Source organism: Phocoena phocoena, chromosome 16 (assembly GCF_963924675.1).
Source record: "Phocoena phocoena chromosome 16, mPhoPho1.1, whole genome shotgun sequence".
Lineage (NCBI taxonomy): Eukaryota > Metazoa > Chordata > Mammalia > Artiodactyla > Phocoenidae > Phocoena > Phocoena phocoena.
This window is the reverse complement of record NC_089234.1, coordinates 48,581,295-48,593,025: the sequence shown is the minus strand read 5'-3', so window position 1 is coordinate 48,593,025 and position 11,731 is coordinate 48,581,295. Positions and strand designations below refer to the sequence as shown.

The window sequence follows — 11,731 nt, the reverse complement described above, 5'->3', positions numbered from 1 at the left end:
CGGGGGTGGTGTGGAGGAATGACACATGTGGGCTCCGTAACCCTTCCCTGCTCTGCTCTCTGTCAGAGGGAACCACATCTCTCAAGCCCCCCTACCTCTGGCTTCCAGGTAGGTTTGGCCATTGCAAGGCACCTGAGAAGGACAGATCAGGAGAGTGGTGGGTGTTCATAACCCGCTTTCTGCTCACTGTGGCGCTTCTGCCGGCAGTCGCATCCCCACTCAGCCTCCCGCTCCCACCTGTGAGCGCCCTCTCTCTGTGACACCCTGCTGTGCAGCCCCAGCCCCTGGAATCCCACCCTCCTCCTGCTGTCCTCCCCCAAGAGGTAGGCGTGGCCTGGGGGTCCCCTCCACCTCTCTGATACTCACTCAGCTCACGCCAGGCCTGCAGGCCTGGGTGAGCTCCCAGGTCTCTACCAGCTTTGTGGGTTTTTTTTTTCTTTTTCTTTTTTTTCAATCTTTCAATTTCATTAAAAAGTTTATGATCAAAAACCAACCAACAAAAGATGCCTCGTGATCTGATCTCCCCCCTGATTGTGCTATATCCTGGTGTATCCTCTTAGCTTCTGCATCTGTGGCATGGGGGGACCAGCCTTGGTTCTGGATGGGATGGTTGTGAAGGTGTGATGGGTTATGTGGGCGGACACGAAGGGAGGGCGCCCCGTGGAAAGGGTGGTGGTGGGGTCTTGGGGGCAGCAGAGGCTGGTCTTGATGAGCTCAGGGAAGAAAGAGAGCCTGGCCAGAGGGGAGGACAAAGTGCAAGGGCCGGAGACTGGCAATCTCTTCTGAAATATACACATACACACATATTCACATGGACACACACTCTCATACTCACACACACACACACACACTCACTCGCCCACACATTCACACATGCATGCTGCCATCATCAGGGACCTGTGTCAGAGGGAGCTGGGGCACCGAGTGACCGGGCATGTACACCCCCAGCTCCACTACTTAAAGGTGGGGACAGACCCTGTGACTGTGAGTCGCCATAACTGAGACACTCTCTCCTTTGTGCTTCACTGGACGCAGAGCAGCCACCAGCCCCAAGAACAGCTCCAGGCTGGGTCTACGCCGGACATAGGAACAGGCAGCCGGTAGACCGTGAAGGGGTGCTGAGGATGGAGGAACGTTAGGAGGCTGGGCACAGCTAATATCCTGAGCTCCCTGTGCCCTTGACTTCTCTGTGGGCTTGAGAAGGGCCACCCCACATCAGGATGAACTCGTCTTTGGGGACAAGAGCCCCACCGGACCCGGCCCAGGAATCCGACGGCATAGCCACCCCAGCTTCCCGCAGCAGGTGGGACAGCTCCTGGAGCAGCACCTCCAGCCTGGACCACCCTCCGCCCATCAGCCCCACGGTAAGCCTGGGGCGAGCGTGTGCATGCAGAGCCTCCCTCCTGCTCCCTGGTGCTCTTCCTAGGGGCACACGGGGGCTTTGACAAGGTTCCACAGCTCTGCTGTGGGACCTTGGGCATGTTACTGAACTTCTCTGAGCCTGTCCTATGCAAAGAGACCAATAGAGGGGAGTGTGGCAAGTTTTCCTTCCTCGTGGAGAGCATCCAAGGAACAAAAAGGCCAGCCCTGTGGGACAAAGGGCTGGAATGGCACGTCCATTTCTTTCTGAGGGTAGTAGGATGCCCCCCAGAGCCTTCCAGAGAGGAAGGCCTGCCCTGGGCCTCTGGGTTTGTCCCAGCCCAGAGCAAGGTATTTGGTGCCTGCTTTTGCTTCCATCATCCCAGCCAGGGCCCAGGGCCATACTCCAGCAGCCCCACCATTAACTGGGGAGGGATGAGGGCACCCTCAAGACCAAGGGATGCTGGCCTAGATTCTGGACAGGATGGGAAGGCTCCAGTAGCTACAGGAGCCAGGACAGGACAGAAATTAAACCACTCCCTTCCCTGGCAAGGAGCTGGGGTGGGAGGAGTCTTTAAAGCCTTTTGTACTGGCCTCATAGGATCATGACCTCCCTACAGTGACCCAGGAGGCCTGAATTTTCTTTTTAAAAGACAATTCTTTTTCTCACTCTCACACCAGGTGTCAAAGTCAGCCCTACCCAGTTATATAGTGGGAGAGTACAGCCTCCTTCTTTGAGGCTGGGAAGGGTGTGGGACTCCTGAGAAGAGGGGCTCCACCCCACTCTACCTCCCCAGAGTGAAAGGGGACTGGAATACCATTGCTGACTGTCTCGGACACTTGGGATGGGGCCCATACAGAGGAGAGGAACGCACCCAGGAGATGGCTCTGCCTTCTCCCCAAGGAAAGATAAAGTCACTCCAGCCATGTCCCTGCTTGCCAAACATGTGTCTGTCTGTCCTACCAGCCTCCAAAGGTGATCTGAGCTCACTTCTAGAAGACTTTTGCATCTGGGCCATGGTATAGGAACTTAGGCTTAACTAGGAGACCTGTGTTTCCATTCCAGCTCAGCCACTTGCTAGCTGTGTGGACAAACGGCTTTGCCACTCTGAGCCTGCCCGCCTGCAGCGTTTTTTACCTGCCCCATTGGGAACGCTAACTCTTCTTCTCCGGACTATTTGAAGGTGATGGAGTCATGTGATGCCCTTGTTTCTCTGTCTCTTCACAGGCAGCCAGGGCTCAGGCTGCTGCCTGGGTCCCCTTTCCCACGGTCGATGTTCCAGACTACGCCCACTACACCCTGGGCACGGTGATCCTGCTGGTGGGGCTCACGGGGATGCTGGGAAATCTGACGGTCATCTATACCTTCTGCAGGTGCCTGGTTGGCAGGATGGGGGCCTGGGCACTGAGGGCAGCCAGCCATGCAGAGACAGGGCAGAACACAGGGTGGAAATTCTGGTGCCAGCTCTGCCAGGGCACTGTTGAGTCTGGGTGGGGAGGCCAGGGCCAATAGTCTCAGGCTCAGGCCTCCATCTTCAAACCCAGGAAAGGGGCCCAAATGTAATCCAGGGCAGCTTGAATGGCACATTTAATTGGGCCCCAGGCACACCGTCTGTGTAGGGTATGTGTCCCTATGACACACACGTCTCTGCCTATTCTGCCCTGCTCTCGGCTCACCTCCAACACCTGTCCCAGTGGGCACCTTCCCTCTGCCTCAAAAAGCAGCCCTGGTACCAGGGTCCTGAGTCCTCAAGCCCTTCAGCAACCAGCCCTGGCCACCACCCTTGGCTTCCTTCGCTACCTGCCCCACTCACCACCTGAATGGCTGAGACAGGCACGTGGAGAAGTAAACTCCTGGCTCTACCACCTATTAGCTGAAACGACTTGAGCAGGTTACTTATCTTCTTTGAGTCCACTTTTCTTGTCTGCAAAACGAAGCTGTGATTTACTTCATGGGGTCAACGTGACAATTAAGTAAGTTTTTATATGTGCGGTGCCCAGCAGATGAGTGAATCCTGGCTGTGTCACTTACTGAGTCTTGTGACCGCAAGCCACTTCACAGGTGGGAGCCTCAGGGTTCTTATCTGCAAAATGAAATGGGGTGAAGGCGTAGATGTGAAGACGGATGATTATGGGAGGTGAGGTGTGTGAAAGTACCTGGCCTGTGGGCACCATCGTCAACTCCTCTCCCCTTTGCCAGCCCCGAAGGTGAGGACTGCAGGAACACTGGCAGAAGGGGAACAGGAGTGGCATGAGTTGCTGCCTTGAGGGGTTTCACTTCTTAGCCCACGATGCCAGGCTCCAGAGCTGTTTGGCTGGTACTTGCCGGGCAGCGGGATGGGCCTGTGGGCCAGCAGCTCGTGCCTGTGTACAAGCATACACGTGTGTGCACATGTGTTTGAGGGAAGCTCCCCAGCAGAAGCGCCTCCTGACAGTTTCTGACCCCTCACAGGAGCAGAGGGCTCAGGACTCCTGCCAACATGTTCATCATCAACCTCGCAGTCAGCGACTTCCTCATGTCCTTCACCCAGGCCCCCGTCTTCTTCGCCAGCAGCGTCTATAAGCAGTGGCTCTTTGGGGAGACAGGTAGACACTTGGGACTCCCTTTTGCTGGAGGGAGGAGGAGGGCTGGGACAGGGGATGTCCACAGTGGAGGGGGGCCCAGATGAGAAGGCGATGTGCTCTTCCTGGGCAAAGAGTGGGTAGTCACCCTCAGTCTCATGAGTTAGCAAGAGGTTTCCGTGAGCCTCTGTCAGATGCATGTAGGCGGGGTGGAGAGGAACTAGGCCTGCTTTCCTTGAGAGGCGAGCGTATGAGCTGAGTACACGCAGTCCACAGACCCTCCTTCCCCTGGGGTATCTGATGGGCTCCCTGCCAAGGACTGAGGTCAGGCAGCTGTGCCCACAGGCTGTGAATTCTATGCCTTCTGTGGGGCTGTCTTTGGCATCACCTCCATGATTACCCTGACGGCCATCGCCCTGGACCGCTACCTGGTGATCACACGCCCACTGGCCACTGTCGGGATGGTGTCCAAGAGGCGGGCGATGCTTGTCCTGCTGGGCGTCTGGCTCTACGCCCTGGCTTGGAGTCTGCCGCCCTTCTTTGGCTGGAGTAAGTGGGCTCAGGGAATCAGGGGAAGGGAAGATAGGCTGGGAGGGGTACGTTCAAGGGGTGGGTAGGTGGACTTGGGTTGACCAGCTGGCAGGAGGGGCCGAGGGACTGCTTAAGTCTCAGAGCAAATGGACATTCAGGGGGCATGGCTAGCAGCAGGGGGAACTGAGGCTGTACCATCAACAATCAGAGGATAACCTGGGCTCCCATCCCCAAATACAGAGGGGAAGACCACGTGGTTCCTGGCTGGCGGGAAGTGACAGGTGCACCTGATGCTGAGTTTGCAATGAGTCAGACAGGCAGGAGTTGGGGTGTGAGGCCTCAGCAGGTAGGAGGGTCAGCAGCAAGGCACCCGCCCTTCTGAGGCAGGACCAGGAAGCTGGCTGAAGTCTTGGGGGAGTAAGACCCTGCGGCTATGGTGAGGTCTCTCTTCCAAACTGGCAAGATTGGGTGGCAGTGGACTTTGCCAGCTGTCTCCTGCTAGAACCAGCTTGGAAAGCTCCCCTCCACGTGCCCCGGCTTCCTCACTCCACTGGGCAGGGCTGGGGCCGGGGCCAGTGTTTGAGAAGCTCAGACCCCACATCCAAAGCCCCTGCTGGATGAGGAGCCTAAGTCAGCGCCGCCCTGCAGGCTGAGCACCCGCCCCTGGTTCCCAGGTGCCTATGTGCCCGAGGGGCTGCTGACCTCTTGCTCCTGGGACTACGTGAGCTTCATGCCATCGGTCCGCGCCTACACCATGCTGCTCTTCTGCTTTGTGTTCTTCCTCCCCCTGCTCGTCATCATCTACTGCTACATCTTCATCTTCAAAGCCATCCGGGAGACGGGCCAGTAAGAGCTGGGCGTGAAGGAGGGGCTCCATGGGAGGGGGGCTATGCCCCTTGGCCAGGGCTGCCCGTGACTCACATCTGTACCCACACCCCAGGGCACTCCCAGCTCCAGATGGGCAAAGACCAGCTCAGTACATGTGCTTATGGGATGGGGTGCCGAAAGGCCAGTACAACCTGGGTGCTTAGAAAAGTCTCAGGAGACACGGTCTTCTGAAGCGTGGGCCTTCAGCCTTGGTCAGGGGGCGTGGGGGAAAGAGAAGACACAACAGGTAGAAGTGCAGGGAGGCAGCTTAGGCTGGATATATTGGGGAACTTTCTGGGAGTCAGGGCTGCCTGCACTGGAAGGGATGGCCAGGTCCAGGAAGGCTCCCTGACAGCAGCCATGACCCTGGCACTCACTGCAACCCGAGTGGGGTCAGACCCAGACTCTGCATGCTTCCTAGAGCTCTCCAGACTTTCGGGGCCAGCGAGGGTGGTGGTGAGTGCCCCTGGCAACGGCAGCGTCTGCAGAACGAGTGGAAAATGGCCAAGATCGAGCTGTTGGTCATCCTTCTCTTCGTGCTCTCCTGGGCCCCCTACTCCACTGTGGCCCTGATGGGCTTTGCTGGGTGAGGGGCTGGGGCAGGGGCTGGAAGGGTGGGAGAAGGGTAAGGGGACCCTGGGGCAGCCTCTCCCTCCCCAGCCCAAGCCCAAGCCAGCCGTCCTCACACCCTAGGTCCAGTCTCACAGGCTTATCCTCCCCCTGCTATGAGATGCCCCACGGGAGCCAGGCCTGTCTCATTCCTGGAGGCACTAGGAGACATGCTGGGGGAGTTCTGGGCCACACTGGGTTTGGTTTGAGGGCCTGCAAGGGCTGCCAGGTCCTGCCAGATCCCTTGGGAATATGCAACTTTGCCTGAGGTTCTGGTTTCCTCTTCACCCAGACTGTGGGCACACAGCCAGGGTGCTACTCACCTCCCGCCCTCTAGTCCTTTGTGGCTAGCGTCTGCGGACTTTGCTACCTGCAGCAGCGTGGAGGCAGGCCAGACTTCAGGAGCACTTTGAGACAGTGAGAGCTAGGAGTCCTTGCAGGTGCTTGGGTATGAGACCCTCTCCTTGTGCAGGAACGGCCTGGTCCCCTCTGGGGCCCTCCTGTGCCATTACTCTCAAGGAGCCAGGGGCGCAACAGGCAGCAGAGTTCGGCGGGGCATGGGGAGAGCTGGGCAGAGGACCAGAGTCTCTGGGGGTGGGGAGGGTTTACTGCCAGCAGGACAGGCTCCAAGGGACAGTGGGACCTGGCGAAACCTCCAACCTGGCACATCTTCTCAGCACCCCTCCCTCAACTGCTCCCTGGGTTCCCACTCCCCTCAGATCAGGGTTCTCCCTGGCATTGCAGGCCCTCCCCCGGGGATGACTTGGTCCTGCTGGTTTGGACCAGGCTGGGCTGTGCCCTGGCAGGGCTTGGTTGGCCTATGAAGAAGGTTCCTGAGAGGGCTGGTGGGTTGTGGAGTCCCCAGGGAGGGCCAGCTGGCAGAGGGACCACAGCTTCTCTGTCCTAGGTACGCACATGTCCTGACGCCCTACGTGAACTCGGTGCCAGCTGTCATCGCCAAGGCCTCTGCCATCTACAACCCCATCATTTATGCCATCACCCACCCCAAGTACAGGTGTGGCCCTCTGCCAGAACGCAGCCCCAGATCCCCAGTCCCACCCTCATGGGCATAGAGGGCCTGGGCCTATAAATGGGGGCAGAGGCCAGCCATCTTTCCTGTCCCTTGTGTACATGCATTGGGTGGGGAACTCTAGCAGCTGAGAACTGGATGGGATCTGGAGCGGGTGTGACCCTCTCTGCTGTCCCAGCTTCCTAGGAGGCTCAGCTTGGAGGGACATCAGAGTTCCCTGGGCAGTGTCCAATACTAACTGGGATTTTCAGAGCTGAGGCCAAAAGGCAGCCAGGATGGCTGATCAGCAGTGCTGCAAAGAGAGGCCCCCAGACAGGCAGCCTGGAGGGATCACAGCAGGGAGAGCTCCACTGCACTTCAGGGGCCCTGGCAGAGGCCTGGGGTGCTGGCCCAGAGTGCTCTCTGCTGATAGAATCCCAGCACAGCTGGCCTCTTCCACGAGGGGGCCTTCAGTGCTTCCTTTTGCCTGGTGGTGTCAGTAACCCAGCACCCGGCTGAGGCCAGCTGTAGGCCTTAGCCCGTCCAGCTCAGAGGCGGCTCAGGAGGGTTCTTGGTCCCCATTTGCAGAAATGTGGCTTAGGTCAGCCACTCGAGAACTGAAAGCAAGCATCTGGCCGAACCTGCCACCCTAAGGCTCTCCCTCCATGCCCACGGACCCAGTGTCTGTCTGCCTATCCTCATAACCCCAATGTCTTTACGTCCCCAATTCCCCAGAGGCTCTTTGTCCACTCCTATTAGCCCAGTATCAGTCTATCCATCCACCCCCATCTCCTCAAGTCTGTCTGTCCATCCCCCTAAACTGCTGTCCTTGCAGAATGGCCATCGCCCAGCACCTGCCCTGCCTCGGGGTGCTGCTGGGCGTGTCAGGCCAGCGCACTGGCCTGTACACCAGCTACCGCTTCACCCACCGCTCCACACTGAGCAGCCAGGCCTCGGACCTCAGCTGGATCACTGGACGGAGGCGCCAGGTGTCCCTGGGCTCTGAAAGCGAGGTGGTAAGGAGGCTGGGCTCTCACTGACTGGCACCTCGCCATCCTTTCCTCTGGGCGGGGCGGCCTCTGAGACTCAGGGAGACTCAGGGACCCTCAGGGACCTAGGACGCTGGCAGGAAGAGCCCCTCACCACCACCCCCCCACAGCCCTCCCACACACCATCATCCCTGCCAGACAGGGGCACTGGGGTCAGAGAGGCAACATGTTGGCCCAAGGTCACCCAGCAGCAGGGCCTGGACGAAACATGGGTCTTCCAACTCCAGGCCGCCTCTTTTCCATGCCAGCACTATCCCAGGGCCTTAGAGCCTCAGATTGAAAAGACTAGCATTTCCGACCCTAGATGGGCCTCTAGAGAGACAGGCAGGAGCTAGCTCAGGACCCTTCATCCTCAGCATTAAGCGCCCTCCTCCTGGAGCTCACAGGATACAGTGGAAGGAGCACTGGCTCTGGAGTTGGGGGACCTATGTTCAAGCCTGAGTTCAAGTCCTTACTGTGTGAGTTTGTGCAGGTCACTCACCCTCTCTGAGCCTCTTTGTCCTCCTCTGAAAGGGAAAATCATCATGTCCACATCTAAGACTAGATAGGGTGCCCATGGAGGCTGACCCCACCACTGTGGTCAGCCATGGGAGCTACCAGTCTGCCAGCCTCTACTTGGGGCCTGGAGCTCTGATGCCCCCTGATGTCACCAGGAGAGTTCCCTATGACCTGAGCCCCTGTCCCCAGCTCCTCCATCATTGTGCCTACAGGGCCCACTCTGGGCCTCACCAGGTGCTTCCACTTACCTCCTCCCACTGCCCCCATCCCTGAGGGTCTCAGTTGAGGGGCTGAAGGAGGAGCTGCCAGAGGACCCATCCCTGAACTAATGTAGTAAACATCAAGGAGTGAATCTTATCCATTAAGAGGGCCTAGATCCTCATGAAGACATACCCATCCTACATGCTTAAGAAAGCACACCAGCACACACACACACACACACACACACATCCCAGCAGACGCATGCACAGTTTGCAAGGGTTTGGTGACCAGCAACCCTGTAAACAGTATTGTGGGCTTCACCCCAGTGAATAAGTGTAGAGAGGATGGAGAAAGGCCTGGTCAGGGAGGGGGCAGAAGCAGGGATGCAGAATGTCCCCCTCACCTCACAGGGACTCTCCCACTCCCCAGGGCTGGACAGACACGGAGGTAACAGCTGCTTGGGGGACTGCCCAGCAAGTGAGTGGATGGTCCCCCTGCAGTCAGGGCCCGGAGGATGTGGAAGCCAAGGCCCCTCCCAAGTCCCAGGGACAGGAAGCAGAGGCTTCCGGAAAGGTAACTGGGCCCGGCACCTGCCAACCTATAAAAGGGCGGGGATAAGGAGCAAGTAGCCCAGGGAGCGGCCCGGAAAAGGGAGCAGGCCCAATGCCCTCTGGGAATCACCCCCTCCCTGCACCTCCCAGCTTTCCCTTGCTCACCTGGGGGTCCTGGGTGTCTCCATGACTCCAAGGTGTTCTAAGCAGGCCTGAGTGTGACTGTGCCTGAGAGTGTCTGTGTGTGTTTGTGTGACCTTGACTGTGCATGTACATAGCAGGTGGTGGTGGCTCTACCGTACTACGCTGAATGTACGTCATGTATGTAAATGTGTGTGACCATGTGCCTGGCACACACATTCTGTCCCTGTGGCACCGTGGGGCATGGGATTGAGTGTGCCCTAATGTGTCTGCTCTAAGCTGTGCGTGTGACCAAGTGTGGGTGGCACGTACCTCTCTGTGTTTGGAAACTGGGTGTACCTGGGGGCGTGGGGCTGCAATCGGTGTATGTGCTCACTGCGAATGCCCTGAGATTAGGGTATCGCCCAGAATACTTGTGGCTATTAAAAGAAGGCCAGCTGTCAGCCCAAGTGCCTATGGAACGGAATGTTGATGGTGATTAGAGAAGGCCATATTCTGGAACGCTGGAAACGCCGTGCGCACAGGTCCTGAGGCTGCCCTGCCCCTCTGCTGACAGCTCCCCACGCTGCCCCTCCACTCACACCCACACCACACCCCCAGCTCCTGCCTTCCTCCCCCCAGGCTGCTCCCCTGCCTGTCCCAGAGAGGGGGAGCCCTGGGCTGCTCCCTGCAGTTGTGGGGCCCCTGTCTCTTCCAGCATTCCCACCCCAGGAAGCACCACTCCCCAGGTGCCCCAGCCCTGAGCCCGGGAACTGTTCATGACCACAGAGGCCAGGGCAGAGGCCGGCAGCGTCCCCCAGGCTGGCCGGGCAATGATGAAAGGCACTGTGCCTCTCCTGGAGAGAATACCGGGCTGGGGTGGGGCGCTGGGCAGAGAGGCACAGCACATCAGCCGTCACCTAACGCGTGTGATAAGCACTGCCAACGAGGTATCAGCACACAGGGTGCTGAGAGCAGAGGCAAGTCCCCAAGGGCTCCCAGGAAATGTGGAGGTAAAGCAGGGATTGCCAGGCAGGATGGGACCGAGGAGCGGGGATTGGGCGGTTCAGGCTGAGGAAACAGCCTGTACAAACATAGCAGGGTGTCCCGCACAGAATGTTTCTCTGTGACCCCAGGGGCAGCCAAGGGGCTCTGGGAGCTGGCGGTGGGGATGGAGGAGGGAAGGGGGCAGGAGGTGGTAGGAGCCATGGGGAGGCCCACTAGGTGCTGTCATGAGGGGTCTCCAGTCACAAGCCTGGGGGACAGGGAGCCCTTGGAGGGCTTCGCGGGGCACTGAGGGGCTTGGTCAACTTAGCAGATTAGCCGGGCCTCCCCGCAGTGGCTGCGGAAGGACAGGTTGAGTGGAATGGGCCAGCAGAGAGAAGATGGGAGGAAGTCGGTACGACAGGCAAGGAATGAGGCATTTAAGACCGCAGGGAGAGAGGAGACGCCGGAGCATGTGGAAGAGGACTGCAGGGAAGGGGGGAATCGGATTGTGGGGGTGAGGAGAGCTCGGTCCCGACCCCAGGAGTCCGAGAGCCTGGGGACATCCCAGAGGGACGGCCTGAAGGTGGCCTCGGACATCGCCTGGAGAAGGCCCAGCCCCCAGCCAGGACGAAACCTGGCCACACAACGCCCCTCTGTCACGCGGTGCCCCTAAACACAGAGGGTCCCTGGGAGACTACTCCCAGTGGGATACTCCTTGAGCTAAACAAATGTCTGCTGTTTGCTTTCAGACCAAAGGGCTGCTCCCCAGCCTGGACCCCAGGATGTAGGGTGCCCATCAGTTTGTCTTTCTGGGACATGCCCATGTCTCCTGGGACATGTCCAACCCCATCACCTCCCCCTCACACACACACAGACCCAGGATTACCCTGTGGGCCTGCGGGCTTTGGAAGTGGCCCTGTCACCCAAGCTGTGCTGGATTCGCGGCCCTGTACTGCAAAACTCCTGCTCTGCAAAGTGGTCTGCACCCACTTCTCAGCTCAAGAGCCTGTGCCCCAGGCTCAGCCTGAAGAGTGGGCACCCAGGCCCTCTCGCGGCCCGGAACACAGACCTTCACTCGCTGGAACCCGTTACTCACCTCTGGCTTTCCCCCCAGAGTGCTATTTCCACCATGGACCACCCTCTTCTGCACATGTGCATTTTCGGGCACACTCTCCTGTGTGTACATATTTGCATGCGCACCAGGTGCACGAGTGCACTCACCGCACCTGTGGATTGTTTCAAATCAGTGTCTAATTCACCCCAGGGTGTGTGGCTCTGGCAGGATGTAGAAAAATAAAAAGCGGAGAAGGTCTCCGACAAGCACAGTCTCTACCTATTGGTGCCACCGTGGGAGAGAGGCCCAAGGCCTGGCCTCTGATGCCGACAGC

At 58.7% G+C, this 11,731-nt stretch overlaps 1 protein-coding gene across 1 annotated transcript; it reads left to right on the top strand.

Annotated features, from left to right (window-relative positions):
• The first annotated feature begins 1,220 nt into the window (after positions 1 to 1,220).
• OPN4 (opsin 4) lies at positions 1,221 to 11,131 on the top strand. Its single transcript, XM_065894220.1, has 10 exons — positions 1,221 to 1,364; positions 2,588 to 2,733; positions 3,812 to 3,945; positions 4,267 to 4,470; positions 5,127 to 5,298; positions 5,741 to 5,905; positions 6,836 to 6,943; positions 7,773 to 7,953; positions 9,115 to 9,258; positions 11,093 to 11,131. Exons 1-10 carry the CDS (start codon positions 1,221 to 1,223, stop codon positions 11,129 to 11,131), a joined length of 1,437 nt encoding a protein of 478 aa, XP_065750292.1.
• Positions 11,132 to 11,731: the final 600 nt, after the last annotated feature.

Bases quoted from the DNA above. Each gene is read 5' to 3' on its own strand.
- OPN4 (XM_065894220.1), top strand. From the start codon at position 1,221: ATGAACTCGTCTTTGGGGACAAGAGCCCCACCGGACCCGGCCCAGGAA. The intron at 3,946-4,266 runs GTAGACACTTGG...CTGTGCCCACAG, and splicing joins GTGGCTCTTTGGGGAGACAG to GCTGTGAATTCTATGCCTTC. The intron at 6,944-7,772 runs GTGTGGCCCTCT...CTGTCCTTGCAG, and splicing joins ATCACCCACCCCAAGTACAG to AATGGCCATCGCCCAGCACC.